The sequence below is a fragment of the Sinocyclocheilus anshuiensis genome, unplaced genomic scaffold (assembly GCF_001515605.1).
Source record: "Sinocyclocheilus anshuiensis isolate Anshui unplaced genomic scaffold, SAMN03320099.WGS_v1.1 scaffold94, whole genome shotgun sequence".
Classification (NCBI taxonomy): Eukaryota; Metazoa; Chordata; class Actinopteri; order Cypriniformes; family Cyprinidae; genus Sinocyclocheilus; species Sinocyclocheilus anshuiensis.
The window spans coordinates 631,114-653,397 of NW_015546049.1; the positions used below are offsets into that span (position 1 = coordinate 631,114).

At 39.2% G+C, this 22,284-nt stretch overlaps 2 protein-coding genes across 3 annotated transcripts in view; one reads left to right on the forward strand and one right to left on the reverse strand.

The window, feature by feature from the left end:
- The first annotated feature begins 1,327 nt into the window (after window positions 1-1,327).
- LOC107699100 (elongation factor 1-alpha 1-like) lies at window positions 1,328-11,011 on the forward strand. Its single transcript, XM_016500272.1, has 8 exons — window positions 1,328-1,432; window positions 2,488-2,660; window positions 4,180-4,359; window positions 4,457-4,753; window positions 5,287-5,437; window positions 5,698-5,954; window positions 6,325-6,559; window positions 10,770-11,011. Exons 2-8 carry the CDS (start codon window positions 2,517-2,519, stop codon window positions 10,892-10,894), a joined length of 1,389 nt encoding a protein of 462 aa, XP_016355758.1. The 5' UTR covers window positions 1,328-1,432; window positions 2,488-2,516; the 3' UTR covers window positions 10,895-11,011.
- A 1,548-nt stretch (window positions 11,012-12,559) lies between these two features.
- LOC107699099 (potassium voltage-gated channel subfamily KQT member 5-like) overlaps window positions 12,560-22,284 on the reverse strand; it is a 140,936-nt gene continuing 131,211 nt past the window's right edge. For both annotated transcript variants that reach the window (XM_016500270.1, XM_016500271.1), the window contains exons 11-14: window positions 19,584-19,707; window positions 17,168-17,299; window positions 14,592-14,718; window positions 12,560-13,940 (exon numbers count right to left, since the gene is read on the reverse strand). In XM_016500270.1, the coding sequence (XP_016355756.1) occupies window positions 12,816-13,940; window positions 14,592-14,718; window positions 17,168-17,299; window positions 19,584-19,707 (1,508 nt within the window). In that variant the 3' untranslated portion in view covers window positions 12,560-12,815. The remainder of the gene's footprint in view (window positions 13,941-14,591; window positions 14,719-17,167; window positions 17,300-19,583; window positions 19,708-22,284) is intronic.

A 22,284-nucleotide genomic window follows, 5' to 3' on the forward strand; every position in this document is an offset into this window, starting at 1 on the left:
AAAACTAAAAGTAAACATTTTGGACAGATGTAACATTAATTTTGCCATAAGGCACCTGTAATGTCAGCCATCTTCAGAGAAAGATTATGAACATTCATACAAGTAACAGAATTCAGGATCATTATATATTGGGTCTCAAGATTCTGCCAGTATGTGGATATATGGGGTTTTAACATTAAAATGAAGTTATTTAAGCTATTATATCAAATATTGTGATATTTACCATAATTATATCTCCTAATTAAATAAGTAAAATTTTGAATTTTTTATTAGTGCCAAAAAGTGGTGGAAATGACATACAAATGGGAACATTTGCAATTTGTGAAAATAAATCATTCTCATACAATAAATATTGAAATAGTTTATGATTATTATATTTTATGATGTCTATTCTCATTGTCTATAATATTTCATATTTATGATTGATTTTCATATTTAAAGATTGAAAGTCTGGAGATGGGACAAAATTAAACAATAAATTCTATACTTATATGGATAGTTCAGCCAAAAATGAAAATTCTGTCCTTATTTACTCCCTCTGAAGTTGTTCCAAACCTGTGTCGATGGCTACAATCAACTGTTTTGTTACCAACATTTTCATACTCAACAGAAGAAAGAAGCTCATGCAGGTTTGGAACAACTTGAGGGTGAGTAAATGATAACAGGATTTTAATTTCTGTCACTTTAAAAGGCATTTGAAATATAATAAAAAATATATGATGGAGACCAAACGTTTCTACAACCGTTTTAATATGACGTTCATGTAATAAAAAACTGAAGAAACACCGCATAAAAAAGTATCACATCTGTGACCCTGGACCACAAAACCAGTCATAAGGGTCAATTTTTTTAAATTGAGATTTATACATCATCTGAAAGCTGAATAAATAAGCTTTCCGTTGATGTATGGTTTGTTAGGATATAGGACAATATTTGGCAGAGATATTTGAAAATCTGGAATCTGAGGGTGCAAAAAAATAAATAAATACATTTTGAGAAAATCGCCTTTAAAGTTGTCCAAATGAAGTCCTTAGCAATGCATATTACTAATGATAATACATGTTTGATATATTTACGGTAGGACATTTACAAAATATCTTCATGGAACTTTACTTAATATCCTAATGGTTTTTGGCATAAAAGAAAAATCGATAATTTTGACCCATCCAATGTATTTTTGGTGTACAATGTACAAATATACCCGTGCTACTTATGACTGCTTTTGTGGTCCAGGGTCACATATGGTACGATACGGTATGCATGCGATATGGTTATGCACATTTCTTATTCGACAGCTTCCTCTAGTGGAACGGTTAGAAACATCCTTCGACACGACGACATCAGCAGCACCTAGGCAGCAGTATCTGATACAACAGAGTAGCGTCGCGACTCTCGCTCCTGCTGCCCTGGACTACAGGCGCCTCTCTCCAAGGTTGGACACCTGAAAAACACACCCTCTCTGCGTGTTCTGTGTACACTATCGCTTTTTAAGGACTTGCCGGTAGGGCTAAGCGGTCGGATGGTTTATTGGGTATTGCGAATGCATGATGTGGTGGGGTATTTGAGTTTTATTCCCAGTAAGGACATAATACAGAACATGGCGCTGATGAAACTGATATGGGCTGTTGTGGAAACAACATTTAGATATGTTATTTTATTATCCAGTGCCATCTTTCATGCATTCAGTCATTTCAGTCATGCATCAGCCCACACACGCTTTTCATGATGTGGCAACTGTTCACAATGTTCATGCATGACATAATTACATAACCATGTCATGTTTGTTCAGTATGAGGTAAATATCGGAATGATTGTGGATTATTATTGAAATTCATCATATAAGAAAAAAATACTTGAATATTTCTGAAATAAAATATGTTTTTATTTAGGATGTATGTCAAGTTTTGCTGCTTTATTGTTACCCAGACAACGCTGGGAAAAAAAAACATAGATAAGCGTTCAAGGATACTGTGACATTAGCAGATTTATCGCCCGAATTAAACAAATTTAGACTAAAAGTAGCCTATGGATTATTTAAAATATTCATTAATTAAAATGCGGGATTTTGTCATTTATATTTTGTAAATTATTTTAGAGGTCATTGCTGTACTAAAAAATATGACTTTTCTAAACTCTCTACACTAGATTCCTTTCAATGGCAAATGTATATAACTATTATTATTTTGAACTACATCCATACAGAGATTTATTATCTACTGTAGTGATGAGGTATCTCATGTGAGTACATGTATGTTTACTTTGATCATGTCAATGAAACTGCTAGTTGGTGTATGGCCATACTAATAACAAAAGTATTATTTTATAAAAGTATATTGACGTGTTGTAAACAAACTGAATTAAGAAGAACTGAAAATTATGAACTACATTGAGCTATTATATGGTTGTCGCTGTACATCTGAGCGCAATTAGACTATAAATAACTTATTTGTATCATTAATTATTTAGTCTCCTTTTTTCGTGTGGTAGGCTGACTGTAACCCAGTGAGAGCCCAGTGATGGGTAAGGAGAAGCTCCATATCAACATCGTGGTCATTGGCCATGTGGACTCAGGGAAGTCCACCACCACAGACCACCTCATTTACAAGTGTGGCGGCATCGACAAGAGGACCATTGAAAAGTTTGAGAAGGAAGCTGCAGAGGTATAGCAGTCCAAATATGCAAGACCAAAGAGATTTAGCTACAATTTGTTGCAGTGTTATTATTAATGCATAAAATTATTCAAAGAGGCCCACTGTTTGAAAGATGACCTACTTAAGCAATATCAAACAAGCACGAGTGCTGCGCTATGCAATATCAGCACAAATCACAGATTGTGTGTCGTTTTTCTTTATAAGTGATTCTATAAAGTAAGTTAACAACTTATTTAGAACTCATTTTCTGAGAATGTACTCACCTCAGGCCATTCTCATTCTGATGGTACCCATTCACTGCAGAGGATCCATGGGTGAGCAAGTGATGTAATGCTAAATTTCTGAAGAAACAAACTCACCTATATATTAGATGGCCTGAGGGTGAGTATATTTTTAATTTTGGATAAACTATTCCTTTAGAGGATAGTTCACCCAAAGATTTATATTCTGTCATCATTTAATCACCCCCTGGATAACTTTATTTCTTCTGTGGAACAAAAAAAAAAAAAATTTTTTTAAGAACATTTAAACTGTTTCAAAACAACATTGGACCCAATTGAGAAATAGCTTCTTTCTTAATAAATTTTGGCTGGTTAGTGTTATATTTCTATACATATTATATATTTGATATATACTACCAGTCAGAAGTTTGGGATCAGTAAGACTTGTAATGTTTTATAAAGAAGTCTCTTATTCTCATCAAGGCTGCATTTATTTGATCAAAAATGCAAAAAAACCCAAAAAACTAAACAAAAAAAAAAAAACAGTAATCTTGTTAAAAAATGTTATTACAATATAAAATAATGGTTTCTATTTTAATATCCTTTAAAATATAATTTATTTCTATGATGCAAAGCTGAATTTCCATCAGCCATTACTCCAGTCTAAAGTGTCACATGATCCTTCAGAAATCATTCTAATATGCTGATTTATTATTAGAATGATCAAAAAGAAAGAATAAAAATGTACTGACCCCAAACTTTTGAACTGTAGTGTATATTGTTAGAAAAGGTTTCTATTTTAAATAAATGCTCCTCTTTTTAACTTTTTATTCATCAAAGAATCCTTAAAAAAAGAATCACAGATTCCAAAAAAATATTAAGCAGCACAACAGTTTCCAGCACTGATAATAAATCAGCATATTAGAATGATTTCTTATTTTACATCACAATAATATTTCACAGGCAATGAATATTTATTTTTGATCAAATAAATGCAGCCTTGATGAGCATAAGAAACTCCGGTAAAAATCATTAAAAATCGTTCTGATCCCAAAGTTTTGACCGGTAGTAGTGTATATGTTGTGTATGTATTTTTTCTTCACCTAGTAGTATCACACTTTTAATAGAACTATAACTGTGCTGTAACACTAAATATTAATATTGATGGAACGCAAATTGGTCAATCAAATTGGAGGACTGAAAATAATTGTTGCATAATGCAGTATCTTATGTGACATAATCCATTTGTTTAAGAAATTAAGTTGCAGATTTTCTCTAAACAGATATATTTTCTTTACTTTTCATAGATGGGAAAAGGCTCTTTTAAGTACACTTGGGTCCTTGACAAGTTAAAAGCTGAGAGAGAGCGAGGCATCACCATCGATATCTCTCTGTGTAAGTTTGAGACCAGCAAATACTATGTCACCATCATTGATGCTCCAGGACACAGAGACTTTATCAAGAACATGATCACTGGCACTTCACAGGTTTGTATGTAATAACATAACAAGGCCAATCAGAAAGTTGCTCTTTATTCATTGAAGTATTTTCATAATCTTAAACATTTCATTTCTTTTGATACAGGCAGACTGTGCTGTGTTGATTGTGGCGGCTGGCGTTGGAGAATTTGAGGCTGGTATCTCAAAGAATTGCCAAACACGAGAGCATGCTTTGCTGGCATACACCCTGGGCGTCAAACAACTGATTGTGGGTGTCAACAAGATGGACTCTACCGAACCTAATTACAGCCAGAAGCGCTATGAGGAGATTGTGAAGGAAGTCAGCACTTATATCAAGAAAATCGGCTACAACCCTGATACAGTGGCATTTGTTCCAATCTCTGGATGGAATGGAGATAACATGCTGCAGGCCAGCCCAAACGTTAGTGTCATATTAACTACAGTTTTATATATTTCAGATTATTAATAGACTCAATAATTCTAGATATTTAAAGACCATAATTTAGCTTTTTACAAACCAAACTCTTATTAATTAGATTTATGTTATTTGTAGAGATTAATTTTTCCTTTACTGTTTGCTTTGCATTCAGTACTGTATATATATAAATGTAATTAATGTAATTTATTCTAGTGATACAAAGCTAACTTTTCAGCAGCCACTACTGCAGTCTTTAATTTCACGTGATCCTTCAGAAAACATTCTAATATGCTGATTTGCTGCTCAAGAAACTTTTCTTATTATTATCACTGTTGAAATCAGTTGTGCGGTTTCATATTTTAATGGAAACTTTGATACTTTTTTTCAGGATTTTCTTTATTACAAATTCCTTTACTGTCACATTAATTTCTCTCGAAAATATTTTTTTCTCCTTTGTAATTCCTAAGAGGTTCTAAACACCCCAAACCGTCCAAACTGTTACATGTATTGGCTATAATAATATGCTTTCTCTGTAGATGACCTGGTTCAAAGGCTGGAAGATCACTCGTAAGGATGGAAGTGTCTCTGGGACGACTCTGTTGGAGGCTCTGGATGCCATTCAGCCTCCAACCCGCCCCACTGACAAACCCCTTCGCCTCCCACTGCAGGACGTCTACAAGATAGGAGGTATGAGGACACCCAAACAGAAAGGGTCTCAATAAGAAACCCACTTGTTTAAAATGAACTTCAAGATTATGTGTACAGTATAACTAATAATTTTCTTGTAAAGGTGTGTGACCTACAAATGACTTACAGGTGTCTATGGTTTTTTTAAGAGATAAAATAACTGAGATTGCAAAGACAATACTGATATTTAGTAAATTATATATTTAGTAAAATGTCTTTTTTTTTTTTTTTACCTCTGTGCTCTTTCTGTTACTATTTAGGAATTGGTACTGTGCCTGTGGGACGGGTTGAAACAGGCATTCTGAAACCTGGCCTAGTTGTGACATTTGCCCCCGTGAATGTGACCACTGAGGTGAAATCTGTGGAGATGCATCATGAGGCTCTATCTGAAGCTCTTCCAGGTGATAATGTGGGATTTAATGTGAAGAATGTCTCAGTCAAAGATATCCGACGTGGGAATGTTGCAGGTGACAGCAAGAACGATCCCCCACAGGAGGCAGCAAGTTTCACCGCACAGGTAAAGGTCTAAATTTGGTGTTTTATAGTGTTGTAAAGCCTTCTGACACAATTCATGATCTAATATTTATATTATCTGAATATTCCTGTTGTTTCACTGAAAAAAAAATGGTAATCTAAAAATGGTAACATCTAAATTAACTGGTTTTATACTCACAATCTATATAGTCAAAATTATGTAACATCACTGAATCAAAATAAGTACATTATTTTATAACGATAAAACTAATTTCTATGGGTTAAATCAGGAAGAAATAACTCTTTAGGAAAATGATTGCAGGTTATTACTTTTTACAAACAAGATATCCTTTTAGATTTTACTGTGTTTGACATTACAAACTATTCACTGATCCGCTCTCTGCTCTGGTCAGGTGATCATTCTAAACCATCCAGGTCAGATCAGTGCTGGTTATGCCCCCGTGTTGGACTGCCACACTGCTCACATTGCCTGTAAGTTTGCCGAGTTAAAGGAGAAGATTGACCGTCGCTCTGGGAAGAAGCTGGAAGACAATCCCAAGTCTCTGAAGTCTGGGGATGCTGCTATTGTAGATATGATACCAGGCAAACCCATGTGTGTGGAGAGTTTCTCTGAGTATCCTCCTCTTGGTAAGGGTCATATCTTAATTTGGATTTAAAGTTATGGATTCCTTTAGTATATTTAATATAAAATGCTTGACTTTATTACCAAATTCACTCCTACTGTAAACATGCCTTTTTTTTCAAGTGCTTTTTACAAGAATTTTTCACCATGTTTCAGTGCAATGAACTTTCTGTGGTGGGCATAATATAATTAATAATATTTGCTTAACGGGATAGTTCACCCAAAAATGACAATTCTGTCATTAATTACTCACCCTAATGTTGTTCCAAACCCGTACGACCTTCGCTCATCTTCGGAACACAAATTAAGATGACCCTGCATTGACAGCAACGCAACTGAAATGTTTTATGGCCTAGATATGTAGTAAGGACATCGGTAAAATAGTCAATGTGACATCAGTGGTCCAACCGTAATGTTATGAAGCTACAAGAATACTTATCATGTGAAAAGAAAACAAAAATAGCTACTTTATTCAATGATTTCTTCTCTTCCGGGTCATTCCCTGGTTGGTATATATACGAGACCACCGCGGTGTTCTTTGAGCGGACAATCACATGATGACCTCTGAGGTCTGGGAGGAAGTGTTTCAGAGCCCGAAACACTGCCAGCATCTCCAGGTAATTTATGTGCCAAGAGAGATGATGGCCTTCCCACAGACCCTGGGCTGAGAGACCACTCATGATCGCTCCCCAACCCGTGAGGGATGCGTCCGTGGTAAATGTTATACGACGACACAGAGCACCTAACACAGGTCCCTGAAACAGGAACCAAAGCTTCTTCCACATGACGAAGGGTTGCGAAATGGGTTGCCCCTCGGGGAAAACCCCTTGGTCCTGAGCCACCACTGCAGGGGTCTCGTGTACTGCAGGCCAAAAGGTATCATGTTGGAGGCGGCAGCGAGGACCGAATCGATACGATATCAATATCGATACTGACGTGCCTTTGCGTCACAATCTGTTTCAACATCAGCATCTTGAATCTGAACATCTTGACAGAGCGGTTGAGTTGATCTATGATAGGACGCAACCGGCCATCCTTCTTGGGAACGAAGACGTATCGGCTGTAAAAGCCGGACTCCCTCTCGAGTGGAGGGATGCACTCTATAGCCTCCTTTCTCAAGAGGGTAGCCACTTCTTGTTCCATCACCAGAGCCTGCTTGGGGCGTAACACAGTAAGTGTGACCCCGTTGAATCGAGGCAGATGAGAACTGAACTGGATTCTGTAGCCTCTTTCCACTGTCTGCAGGACCCAATAAAACACGTATGGCAGGCATCTCCAAGCTGCCAAAAAGTCTACTAATGCCGAGTTCACACTGCACGATTTTAGCCCGATTTTTCACTCGCCGACAGGTTTTGCGAAATTGCCGACAAATGCCCGAAATCGGAGGCAAATCGGTGCTCGTTCCCGCGAGTGACAATCACGCAGTGTGAATTATCAAAGACGCGATCTGAGGGAATCGCCGACGCCCGTGAAATATTTGGCATGCTAAATATCTGGAGCTGTCGGCAATTCACAATCACGCTGTGTGAAATGAGTTCTGACTGAAAAACACATCAGCGATGACCTACAGCCAATGAGAGACCAAGATACAGGGCAGCGGGAAGTTCGGGGAGGAGTTATATGAAATGTAGTTTGCGGACCAGTGTTCCCAAATCCGCGATTGCCGCCAGTGTCAGCAGGTTGTAGCGACCCCAATAACTGATATTTAGGTCCTGGAATGTGAATTGTACCAGGAGAACCCCGCCAAAAAAATGTGTATTTTACCCCCCGAATGTGATTTTTACTGGGGGACCAACTCGAAAGCAATCGGGCTATTTTCAGGCTAGTTTTGAGTAGTAATTGGGTGGGTTTTGTAGCAAAAACTGGCAACCCTGCACCAGACAGAGCTGTCGGCGATTCTTCCTATTGTAAAGTCATGCAGTGTGTAACCTCCTGTCGTCGTTCCATCGTGCAGTGTGAACACAGCAACAACTGAATGCTACCCCAGATAGTCAGGCGTTCAGTGTGAAACCAACAGTGATGCAACGTCTTTGAAAATCGTGCAGTGTGAACTCGGCATAAGGGAACCAGCCTCTCAAGACTGGCCTCTGGTGTTGTCAGAACAACCAACTCGGTGCCCTGAAGTGAATGACTGGCAGAGACAGACCGGTCTGGCTGTTCTAGTATAACCACTGGAGGATGTGAACCTCCCAGGACCGCTACGTTTCCGGTCGGAAACTGAGAGGTGTGCTTGCTGGAGACCGCTGTGCCCTGAAGCACAGGAAGTGGCAGGGTTGACAGACCGGCCCCCTGAGGGCACTGAGGAGAGATGGACACCATATAATGAGAGCGCCGCCCTGACCCCTGATCTCTCTATGGGGGAGCCCCGGGAAGCGATACTCTTTTTCTGCTGTGCCCTGTATGAGGTGCTGGAAGAGGGCTGGGGCTGCTCCCGTCCAGCAGCACCTGAGACCTGGATCCGATGGGGGAGGTACCGCTGGAACGTTGCCACCTGCTTCCTAGCCTCCTGGAACCTCTTGACGACAGAGCTCACTGCGTCGCCGAAGAGGCCCAAAGGGGCAAGTGAGGCGTCCAAATGTCCATCCCTCATGTCGAACAGGTTTAACCAGAGATGTCTCTCCGTGGCCACCAAAGCTGCCATGGAACAACCGATAGCTCTGGCCGTTTCCTTAGTGGCCCGGAGACACAAATCTGCGGCCCTCCGGAGCTCCCTAATGTCATGGGAGCGAACTTTTTCACCTTCGTCCTGGTCTCTGACCAGGTCAGCCTGGTATGCCAACAACACCGCCATGGTGTGCAGGTATGCGCCAGCCTGACCCGCTGCCGTGAAGGCTTTACCCATCAAAGCCGAAGTTGGCTTGGTGGGTAGCGCCAGAGCCTTCAGGGACGATGCTGACTCAGGGAAAAGATAGCTGGCAATTGTCTGTTCAACCCTAGGAATCGCCCCATAACCATGCTGCTTCAGCCCCAGGATGTTGGAATAATTGGAGACATTGGAACCGAATATGTGAGCACAGTATGGCCTCTCCTATGATCTCACAACCTCAGCATGGAGATCAGGGAAGAAAGGAAGGCTCCGGCTTGGGGGAGGTGACTTAGAGTGCAGGAAGCGCTCATCAAGTTTGCTTTGTGGACGGACTTCCTGCTTCTCATCGGACCAGCCGATCTTTAATTTTCCTACAGCCCTAGTCACCACCTCCAACAGCTCCTCATACTGGATGGACTGGGGTGAAGAGTCTCCAGTCTCATCCTGGTCGAGGCTCGCCACATCAACCTCCTCAGAGGAAGAAAGGTGAAGCCTCGTGCCCTCACTCTGGGGGGAAGAAACCACAGTGAGGTCTTCCAAACCCAGAGAGAGGGTGCTGGATCTGGTGGGTGAGGGCGAAGAAAGGGCCATGCCCATCTCCAACACCTCCATCAAATCCATCTGCGATCCCCATGACCTAAGTCTCCATTCTGCCTCGGCAGCCACGGGACCCAAGCTGCGAGGACCGTGAGCCTGTGCGCTCTACTCAAAGAGTGCCAGGCAGGAGCGGAGCCTGCACAATCCACACAGTCAGTTCCCTCGAGAGCTGCACGTGCATGCTCTGTTTCCAGACAGACAATGCAGAGAGCGTGTGTATCCCCACCCGTGATGTAGCGACGGCAGGGAGCAACACACAACCTGAAATGCTGCCTGTCACTCTCTTTGCTGTCTTGCATATTGACTGATTAATTTGTGCACTGACAGACACAAACACTTCACACACACTTTGAAGACGTACAAAAACACAGAGCGCTTGCTGATGAACAGAAGCTAACGCTGTTTACACGGGGTGCGCTTTTAAGCTTCCTAGTCACTACGTCACCCTACCCGTGATGTCTCTCCACTCTATTGGACTGATTTCACATGTGCTCCGTTCCCAAAGCATTTCTGACGCAGCGTGAGTTCCTGAGGGGGAAACATAACTGCACCTTAATGTTTGAAGTAAAATTAAAATGTACACTGTACACATACATAAATACATTATTAAGGTGTATATAAATACATTAATATGGTAGTATATTCTTATTATTATAGTGCAAATGACTTAAAATGGAACAATCAATTTTATGCCAGGGTGTTTCTTGGTCTCTCTCTGTCAACCATCTCTGTTTTTGGCCTTAAAAATATTAAAGACCCTTGGTTTATAATAATAAATAAGCTCTGTTTTTCTGATGATCTTCATTTCCCAGGTCGCTTTGCAGTGCGTGACATGCGTCAAACCGTAGCAGTGGGCGTCATCAAGGGGGTTGAGAAGAAGACCCCAACCTCTGGGAAGGTCACTAAATCTGCCCAAAAGGCCCAGAAGAGCAAATGAATGTTGTGCTGGGCTGCGAACACTTGGGTCAGCCACACCATCCCTCCTCTTCTCAACTCCATAAATAAAGCTTGGTTAATTATCACAATGCATCGCAAAAGCAGAAGAAGGAAAAGTAAAACTGACAATGTCAACAATTGACAATGATTACGATTGTGATAAGTATATTTGTTTAATTTTATGTTCTGCTTGAATTTTAAGTCTCCGTTGTGGTATTTGTTCTATTGTTAAATTGTTATAAACACTTTAAGCAGATCTGCCTCTAGTGGGAATGTAGAGTAAGCTTTGTTTATCCTGTAGCTTGTGTTGAATATCTAAACCCTCTTGCTAACTTTGCTTATGTAACCTTGCTTGTAATAGTAGCTAACTCTTCTAGCTTCTAGTCTAATAGGTATGATTTTATGGAGGTCTGTTATGTTAGTTTGATGTGTTGTGACAGCTTTATAATTGAAGTTCAGTGTCTTTTTCTGTGTGCATGAAGCTACAGTAGCTAGCGCACTTTACTGTCTACCCTGACAGCGCTCTGAACAAGCATGAGCCATCTTGTTTGCACTTGCACTCACGTACTTTAAAGGAACACTCCACTATTTTTTAAAATAGGCTCATTTTCCAACTCCCCTAGAGTTAAACAGTTGAGTTTTACCGTTTTCGAATCCATTCAGCCAATCTCCGGGTCTTTTGGTAGCACGTTTAGCTGTAGCTTAGCATAGATCATTGAATCTGATTAGACCGTTAGCATCTCGCTCAAAAATGACCAAAGAGTTTCTATATTTTTCCTATTTAAAACTTGTCTCTTCTGTAGTTACATCGTGTACTAAGACCGACGGAAAATGAAAAGTTGTGATTTTCTAGGCCGATATGGCTAGGAACTATACTCTCGTTCCGGCGTAATAATCAAGGAACTTTGCTGCTGTACCATGGGTGCAGCAGGCGCAATGATATTACGCAGCGCCTGAAAATAGGCTAACTTCCGTCAACATAACCAACGTGACCACCTGCTTGCACAGGGAGCATGCTGGGGACTATTTTCAGGCACTGTGTAATATAGAAAAAGGAAAAATATAGAAACTCTTTTGTCATTTTTGAGCGAGATGCTAACGGTCTAATCAGATTCAATGATCTATGCTAAGCTACTGCTAAAAGTGCTACCGCCAGACCCGGAGATTGGCTGAATGGATTCGAAAACGGTAAAACTCAACTGTTTAACTCTAGGGGAGTTGGAAAATGAGCCTATTTTCAAAAATAGTGGAGTGTTCCTTTAACAGGGAATATGATTCTCCATTATCTAATGTATGTCGGTTCATAACCAACAATAAAATACATTTGAACTCTGATGATTGCTTCTAAATTACTAGACAAAGAAACAACAAGAAGACAACATCTTTGATGAGTGTAGGCATGATATTTTAGATATTTGAGAGCTCTGACACCAATACACTTTTTTTTACATAAGAAAAGTAAATGACCCTTTTAATACAATATGATAAATTCTTATTCTCATTGTCTTATGGTCAGACACTTTTTTTCCTATTCTTGTCATGTTATGAATATTGGGTTGATGAGCCTTTTTGTAATGAGACTTTAGACATGCAGTGTTCATGCAGACCAATGCCATCTCTAATTTTGATCATTTCAGCAGTTTGATTATTAATCTACCACATTTCATTTTTTTTTAAATGTTACAGTACATTTGTAAAAGAACAATGCATGCAATGATATATCATGTATGGTGGCCTATATGAAATCGTAATCGTTCATCCTTTCAAATAAACCAAACTAATAGAACACGTATAAAAAATTCTCTAAGTTTGTTTTGCCCTCATAAAAATACAAAACAATCCAATTTAAAATAAGCTTTCATATCAAAGTTTCATTCCATCAGAGGTGGTTTCTAAGAGTTTGTAACACATTAGATATTGCATTATTTTAGTCGAACATGTGGAATGTTCATAGTCTCATTGCTGCCCGTATTGGGTGTATGTCCGCTTGCTAGGTTGTGACTAGCACCAGCAGTAATACTTGTCCTAAGCAGCTCGGAGGAGTAGGATGCATCAATGGGGGTCTGGGAGAGAAAATTGAACCCTTGAGTATGTGTCTTATTTGAGATCTCAAGGTCTCTATCGCTGATGAAGAGATCAGCTTCTCCCCAGGCCCCTACTCCCATCTCAATGCCCCCAGCTGAAGAGTCCTGGCTGCTGCTAACACTGGTGGAGAAACTAGCCTGACTAGAATGTGTGTCCACACCAAGACCTTCCAGAGCAGGCTGCATGAGGTCCTGTACAGAGAAGGACTTTCCCAGTCCTCTATCCCCACTGCACTGGCCTTGAATCGGGGCAAGAGGAGAGACTGGAGCAAGAGGGTCCATCTCTGCATCCATGCTTATATGTCTCCTCCAAGAACTGTCCTCTTTAGCACTGGGTCTGGTTTTTTGTTGAAGCTTGCAGCTAATACTAGAGTTAAGCCCAAAGTCTATACCAACTCCTCTGAAGCAGGATTTGGAGTAGTCGGTGGGGTCTGACCTACATGGTCCCATGCTGCGAACGTGGCCTGTTTGTGGAGGAACAGAAGAAAGTTGAAGTTTTGAAGAGGCCGGGGATGGAAGAGGAGGAGGTGGTTGACGGACACATGGAAAGTGGCCTACAGAAGAGTGAAAACTGCTGACGCTGAGGATTTGAGAAGGACTCACTTGTGCTGATGGACACTCCAAGGAAGGGGTTGAAGGAACGTGGAAGGTTGATGGGTTAAAAGGTGAGGCAGAGGCCGGATTGAGCCCAGGAGATGATACTGTGGAGTTGTTCTGGTTGAGGTTGAGTTCTTTGGGGGCTAATATTAGTTGGAGGGCTCTGGGGTGATTACCACAGATGGAATGGCTGACCTGGGAGGAGCAAGAGATATCCTTACTGAGGATGGTACTCTGATAGTCGGAGGTCTCCTCCAACCCAAAAGGAGGGAGAGAGGAGAGAGTGAGGGCAGAAGAAGAACCCTTCTGCAGAACCTGCCGGTAGATGTCCAGCAAAGAGTCCAGCTTAGCTTCAATAGACTGTACCTATAGAGACGGTAAACGGAAAACAGATTGTTTGTCAGAAAACACAGGTTATGTTAAATACAGTGGTTTTTCAATAAAACAGTTAAAGGGGAAAGAAAGATTGTGTGTTTTTAGCATTTTAATTTAGATTAGAGTTTGCTAAGGCCCCCTGGTTAAGAACCACTGGTTTAACTGGTTTAGTATTATGTTTAATATGATAATCGATAAACAGTAAAACATGAGACAACGACATGAGAAAAAAAATAAAAATCAAGGTAAATATAATTTCTGAACAGGATATTATATTGTGTGTAATTTCCATTCAAACATGAAAATATTATATATTTGTGTGTATTTAGGATATGTAAAAGACTAGCTATGAAAATAGCCTTATCAAAGAGTTGGCCATTTCTATTCCAATACTTTTAAACAAATCCATCACAATCAATTTCATCCCATAATGTTATTAAACACAATTCATCTTTAGAAACAGAAATGAGACTTTGTGCATTTTACAAAACTTTAGAAAAAAAGTCTCCTAGGATGCATGTATGTCCATAGTTAATACATATTTAATAACATTCAATGAAATATGAGATTAATTGATTCAGTGTGACATCCAGGACATGTGATTATGTAATGCACTGTTTAACTGAGTGTCTCTATACTCACTTGTCTTTCTACCTTACACACCCTTCCCAGCATGCTCACGTCTTCCAGAATGTCTCCGTCAGATAATAGCTTTTCTCTGACCTTTTTATCCATATGCATCTGGCCCCTACCAAGAATCTGATCCACCCTGAAAGTGAGAGAAAGAGATGTTAGCAAAAAGACACAGGAATGAAATGTGTGCAAAGAAATGAAGATTCTCATCCTGAGCAGACAGAGAATTGAGAGAAACTATGATGACAGAAATAATGATAGAAATTGCTACTATTAGCAAACCGGATTCAAGATTTGAATTTATCTTGTATACTCAAGTCCTTAGTGAGGAATTGAAAATTATATAGAATTATTGTTAATTTGCTGTTCATTTAGACCAGGGCTGTCCAAACTCGGTCCTGGAGGGCCGGTGTCCTGCAGAGTTTAGCTCCAAACCTAATTAAACACACCTGAACCAGCTAATCAAGCTCTTACTAGGCATAGAAACTTCCAGTCAGCTGTGTTGAGGCAAGTTGGAGCTAAACTCTGCAGGACACCGGCCCTCCAAGACCGAGTTTGGACAGCCCTGATTTAGACTATGAAAAACGTCAGGAACTGTGATGTTCTGGTTTGGCCACATGGTGGCACTGGTCTCACTTCATTACAAACCTTGATAATTTGACTCCACTAGGCTTCAGTGAGAAAATAAAATAAAAAAGATACAGACTTATGGTGACAAATGGCTTGAAAAGAGATACTTGGCATACAATTGTCTGCCTTTTTTACCTTTTAAATTAGACTAAATCTCAACTCCCAAGGTTTTATGGAATACCAAAGTGTCCACTTATTACATACTTGAGAATCTCAGCAAATGCATCAATACGTCTTTCGACTATTTTTTGCTAACTGTTAATTTTTTGCTAGGTGATCATGAATACTGAGTAAACGGACATTCTACACATTTGACAATTTTCCCATAATATGCAGCAAGGCAGTACACACATTCAAACACAGTGTTCTGAGTCGAAAATGTATGCAGCCATGATGAATAATGGCACACAATGATGTGCAATAATGATATATAGCTTCTTAAACACTCCGCATCACAATGTCTGGCAGAACCTCAGGGCTTCACCACCACCCAGTGACCCATATATGACCAAGGAGAAGCACTGCCTCAGGGCCCTCAGAATGTCGTGATGACATTAATGCAAACCCAACATACCAGTGTGGATAAGATATAGAGGTCATGAATGTGGTTGCTAATAATCTTTGATTGTCATTGTTGAGTAAATGTTTTAGTTCACATACTGTATTATGCAACGTAGACTGATGTTCAAACTGGTGTTACACAAGATGAATGTTCTTGATGAATCAAATTCTTGATTGCCTGTGCCATTGTTAACCTCTGTTGATTGGGCTACATGTTAAGAAATGCTTGTTGCTGCTCTGTTTAAATATATGAGCATTGAATGTTATGTGTTATGGGTGAAAGTGTTGATTTATGAGTATGTTGAAATGAGTTTTGATTGGCTGTGTATCAGGTATGATATGACCCCTGTTCCTAATGTGATATTTGCTGTAATTTATATGTAAAGAGAGAATGCCTAGTGATTAGTGCACATGCTTCATTTTGCGCTCATGTGGGTAATGCAATGCGAGTTCAAGTCCTTCCTTTTAATTTCAAGTGGCATAAAGTAAAAATTAAGATTTGTGTTATCTGCAGGTACACTTGTAGACCTACTCTAAAAGACAATTGTTAATAACAATAACAGTGTTAATCGATCAGCCATAGGCAGTTCTACAATAGGCACCAATGTTTTTATTCAGATCGAGTCAGTTCAAAATCAGTGTAAAGTAAAGTAGCTCTACAGAAAACAATAGTGTTGTCATTCAGCTTAATTCTTTTCAAATGTTGTTCTCATCTGATGGTGTCAGTCAATGTGGTTGTATCAAAACATTTCTGAAAGTTAAGGGTCTTTCAGACCCCAACTAAGCAAACCAGAAGCTGACAGTGGCAAGGAACCCAAACTCCATCAGGTGACACAAATGAAGAAAAAAAATTGGGAGAAACCAGGCTCAGTCTGTGGACCAGTTCTCCTCTGGCCTATATTGCAAATACAGTATATTTACACATACAGTATTTACACATTAAGCTTGAGAACAAATGAAAATAAGAGAAAGTGAAAAGTGAAAGTGACGTGTAGCCAAGCATGGTGTCATACTCGTAATTTGTGATCTGCATTTAACCCATCCAAGTGCACACACACAGCAGTGAGTAGTGAACACACACCCGGAGCAGTGGGCTGCAGCAAAAATGGGGAGAAGTTGGGGGTTCGGTGCCTTGCTCAAGGGTCTAACTTCAGTCGTGGTATTGAAGGTGGAAGAGAGCACTGTACATTCACTCCCCCCACCTACAATCCCTGAGGGCACAGAGACTCGAGACTCGAACCTGCGACCTTTGGGTTACAAGTCTGACTCTCTAACCATTAGGCCACGACTGCCCCATGCCCCCTCCCAATGCCATCTCATATAAACAACTTACTAACACCAAACGTTTGCATATGGTGGAAAAACATATTCGTACAGGAGTTGGTTTATCTTACCTGGTTTGTAGATTCTTAATTCGACAGAGCATGTCTAGATGACCGGCTGAATATTGCTCTATTACATCCTTTACGTCATATGGGCGCAGAGTTTCCTTAAACTTCTTCTTCGCCACATGGAATTTCATGATCCTGCAAAACCATATGCTAATGTTATTCTTCCTTTGAAGTCTTATGCAGCCCAAAACAAATATGTGAGCACAAATATTTAAAGTGAGAATCTGTCTAAAATACAGTACAACTGATAATGATACAGGATACTGAATGAACTGATGATTTTTCAGCAACTAGATTATCGAAAGGAACAATAATAATAATAAAAAGACCTTAGCCCAGTATATTTCAAATCAAATCAAATTGGGGTGACTCAGAATAACCACAGTGATGTTTCTGAAAACTAAGGTGATCAAATAACAACGTAGACAAATCCAACACCCTGAGAAAGTCTGAGATTGGTGTCACACACACGACCAAACAGAGCCCAGCTGAAAGCTACAGGGTTACCACAGCATTTCACCTACAGCCTGGAATATTCAGTGAAGCAGGACAGCCTAAAGAAGACTGAGTTCATTTTTCATTCCTCATAGTAAAAGCAAAAGTGAGAGGCTGGAAAAAATTAGCACATACTGTCAATCAAGCACTCAGCTTTCCACTGACCCACACATACTAGACAAAACAAAAAGAAAATAGCGTGGTTGATGTGTGTCAAGTGTGAACAGTATGACAGTATTCTTTCTTCATAGTGAAATTAGTGAAATGAGATAATGAGACACTGATTCATCTCATGCTCTCAGTAACTATGAGAATAATTATATAAGACTGACAAGCAGACAATGTCATATTCATTAAAGGTGATGTGCATATTTTTGTGTATTTATGCTAAAATATTTTCTCAGTTTAGGCTCTAGAGTTAAAAGTAAACCTTTTGTAGGTTGATTTCTCAGAAAATTGTAAACACTGTGGCTCTGCAATGCAGTCAAACATTGCACTCTCTGCATGAGGCCTGTACCACAAAGCAGGTTTAAGCAGCGATCCACCCAAACATGATAACATGATAAAATTATTAAGAACACTGTGGTATGGTTAGCCAGGTTATATTTGTTTGGGTTTGTAAAACTAAAACCAATTATAAAACGGTTAGTTCCATTCCTCGATTCTGATTGGTCAGCAGCTGTGTTTTAGTCACGATACAGCACGGCTTTGACCGCTTCACCCTGTGAATCTGTGTATCACTGAGCAACACCCTTAGCAACCACCCTTAGCAACATAAACAATAATATAGCATCAAAACTGTTTTATGTATTTCAGCAGAATTAGCTGTTTGTTATTTATTTAATGAAGAATGAGTGACCCCTGCTGGCGTTATGTTGCATCTTTCATCTTTAATTTTGAGACCCCGCCCTTCCTCGTCTAATAAACGCTTCTCATGCAGAGATATGTTGATGTGTGTGCGTCTGTGTGGAAGCCTACAGTTTCCGAAATGAGGAGGGGATATTACAATATAAATTTTTTTTCTGTTTCAGGTATGATTCTGTAGCTATGTCCATATGTCCATCAGTTTACACTGTAATGACGCTTGCAAACTCACGCTGTGCCGCGAATAGGTCTGTTTTAAAACTAAAAGACGGGAAAACAGACGTTTTCTCATGCTGAGAGATAAGCAGATGTATGTGTGTGAGAAAACATGTGTGTGAGTCATATATGGTGTTAAAAAAAAAAAAATGACACAGCGTATGATAAAAGCTTCTATTCTCTGTTTTTATTTAAGCTCCATTAGATGAGGCATGTTCGGAACATTCTCTTGCTGTTTACTGTTGCTGTCAGGAACTATTTTTTAGCGGAAGGACAGCATTTAACGAACTTGCTTCAAAAAAGTAACATTTCAATACATACATTTTTGGTTTTAATATTATTTATTGTGTGGTAACAGTTTTATAAAAGCAATAAGGTACTCGAGGCCGTGCTGTATCGTGAATAAATCACGGCTGAAGGGGTTGCAGGCACTCCGCTTCGTGTCGTGCCTAACAACGCCCTTCAGCCGTGATTTATTCACGATACAGCACGGTTTCGAGTACCTTATTACTTACTTATGTAACCCTGAATTTGTTCAACTCATTTTGTGATATATTGTACAGACACGAGTCCAACAAAGCAACATTGGCTCAACCAGTGGCATTGTTTAAAAAATTCCCACATTGTGCCACACTATTCGCCTTTTCAAAAAAAAAATCATTAAGCATCTAGCATGCAGGCTACAAAAACAGCTTGGAAATTAGCTTTGGTTAATACCGCATGCTGAAACTTTGAATTAATTCATATCAATAATCACAATGACAGCTCATCAAATGCTGAAGAGTTCTGAAATACTATACAGCAGTGAGAGAAGTGAACTGAAGTGAAGAATCGCTGCTCTTACCTCACTGCTCTGATGATGGTCTTCAGTGCTGGCGGCAGGTCCTCTGCTGACATGTCACAATGACACCCTTTCTCATCAAAAGCCTCATCCACACCAACGTTAGCCTCACCAACGTTAGCCTCACCTATGAAACGCACAATGAAAATTTCAAAAAAGTCAAACAGAGTCAGTCAAAAAGGAGAGATTAAGTGAAAGCCATCACCAAATGAAAATAACTGGGGGAAAATGGAAGAGTAATAAGCAAGAGAAAAGCAAACAAACAAAAAACAGTATTCATTTTTCATAAAAAAATATATAAAAAAAAAATCTTAGGTTCACACATCCTACTCAAAACAACATCTGAGACCAACGTCAGAGGACAAATGAAGAAATTGCAAACCATTTGACTGTATTGGGATTGTTGGATTGTTGAATCAAGGATGGTTGACTGTAGAATTGTGCTATTTCTCGAAAAGTTATAAGGTTCCAATAGGTTACGCCACTCACTTATGACAGTCAAACAGTTGGAGAGACTTTTCCTGACAGTCCCTCACAAGGCCCGTTAAAATTCGGAGATGAAACACTCTTTAAACACATAATCCAGTCTGTAAACTGCATGTCAGGGTAATTGTTTACTAAGAATTCAGATTAAAACGGTTGATTAAAATATGTTTGCCAACTAAAATAATAAAGGAATTATAAAGGAATAGTTCACTCAAAAATGAAAATTTGCTGAAACTTTACTAACCCTCAGGCCATCTAAGATGTAGATGAGTGTGTTTCTTCTAAACAGATTTAGAGAAATTTAGCATTAGATCACTTGCTCACCAAATGTCCATCCCGTTTTCCTCGCATCAAAATCCATCCACATATTTGTTTAGAACTATTTTGGCCTGTTTTAGCTTGTGAACAGTTCTTGATCTGCATATTTCTCTCCTGATTCTTTACTTTTCACAGATTTTTTTTTTCACTGGAGAAAGCAATGTTATGGAGTATGGACTCGTATTTTAGCCGAAAGCAACGGTTTTAAATTAAAATGTTATAATGGTGGATTTGTTTTTACAAACATGCAGTTTTTCACTTCACAAGGTGTTAATTGATGGACTGGAGTCATGTGGATTACTTGTGGATTATTGTGATCGTTTTATCAGCTGTTTGGACCCTCATTCTGACGGCACCCATTCACTGCAGAGGATCCATTGGTGAGCAAGTGATGTAATGCTATATTTCTCCAAATCTGTTCCCATGAAGAAACTCATCTATATCTTGGATGACTTGAGGGTGAGTTCATTTTTGGGTTTAATATTCCTTTATAAATAAAATAAAATAAATAAATAACATTGGCTGAAAAAAAATAAGAACCTTCCAATTATTATAACAAAAGTAAAAATCTGTTTTTGTAGTAATTGAGTACTCATATGGTGAATAAATTGACCTGTGTGTCTGAGTGGGAGAAGACATGATGCCAGTAAGATTACTGAATGACTGGTTATATTTACATATAAACCTTGTTATATTCTGTTACTGTGATTTGATACTGTGTTTGTTTAATTCATATACGATCATGAAGCAAAAATGAAAATTCCGAAGGTGTTGCTGGGAATCAGAAAAGGGGTTCCCATTACATTTGGCTGTATTATATGTAAATACTTGTAGCCTTTTGTTCTGGGTTTCCTGCTTGTTTCATGAAAGTGCTTTACGTCTTTGGCTGTAGGGTGACAGAACAAGAAGCACATTAAGACACTTAAAGTTGGGTAATATTTTTCATTAACCATTTCACTAAACTATTCTGATGTATAATGTATATGATATTATGCCTTATGCCTTACAGCTTTCCCACAGGATAAAGACTTCAAATTACATCTAAATCATACCATGCCTTGATATATGCATTCATTATTATGTCTGAATTATACATAATACATACATTACAACAGAGCGATGTCTTAACCTCATAGGGGATGTAAACAGAGACTTAGGCGGTATAGTCCAATGAGTGGATGAAATAAGTTTCTCATTCAGAGCATTGTTTTACTCTTTACAGTATCTGCTATTACAACAGTTATTTGTGGTCCTCGTATTTAACTGGATAAGCAGCAGCATTACAGTGCTGATATTCACCCCAACAACACTGGGACATTCTGCTTGTCTATGTTTTCTGGTCCAGACAGGCTTTCATTTTAAGCATTTGTGGTGGTGATTTTTCAGTGACCCTTTCTGTAGGCCACACTGATACATCATCTTTGTGTGTATTATGAGTCACTACTCATTTACTCAACTGATTGGTACAAAAACACAAATACTTTTAGGAATGGAACACTACTATAGTGTGTTGCTTTGAGACGTGCAATGGTTGATTCTGCTTCGGTTTCATTTGTAAGTATTTATATTGGTAAAGCACAGACAAAGTAACTGTGTCTTAAATTCAACTCCACATTGACTCCTTTTATTCCTGAACTTTTGTATAAAAGCAATATCACGTTTGCATTCCTCTGTTGCACTCCTGCCATTGGTTCAATGAACAGAAATTCATTAAACACAATTCGAATCATATCACTACATGGCATGCTTATACACTGATAATCTGCCATAAACAAAGAAAAAAAAGGAAAGATAGAAAAAGGGAAGAAGGAATGACGAAGAAATGAATCCTAGTTTAGTCAATGGCCTTTGGGACCCAATCAGGAAAACTTGGACTCACAATGATCTCAATCAGAGGGAC

Excerpts from the sequence above, each read along its gene's own strand:
- LOC107699100 (XM_016500272.1), top strand. The coding sequence starts at position 2,517 with ATGGGTAAGGAGAAGCTCCATATCAACATCGTGGTCATTGGCCATGTG. Across the intron at positions 5,438-5,697 it reads GGACGTCTACAAGATAGGAG|GAATTGGTACTGTGCCTGTG; the intron begins GTATGAGGACAC and ends GTTACTATTTAG. Across the intron at positions 5,955-6,324 it reads CAGCAAGTTTCACCGCACAG|GTGATCATTCTAAACCATCC; the intron begins GTAAAGGTCTAA and ends TGCTCTGGTCAG.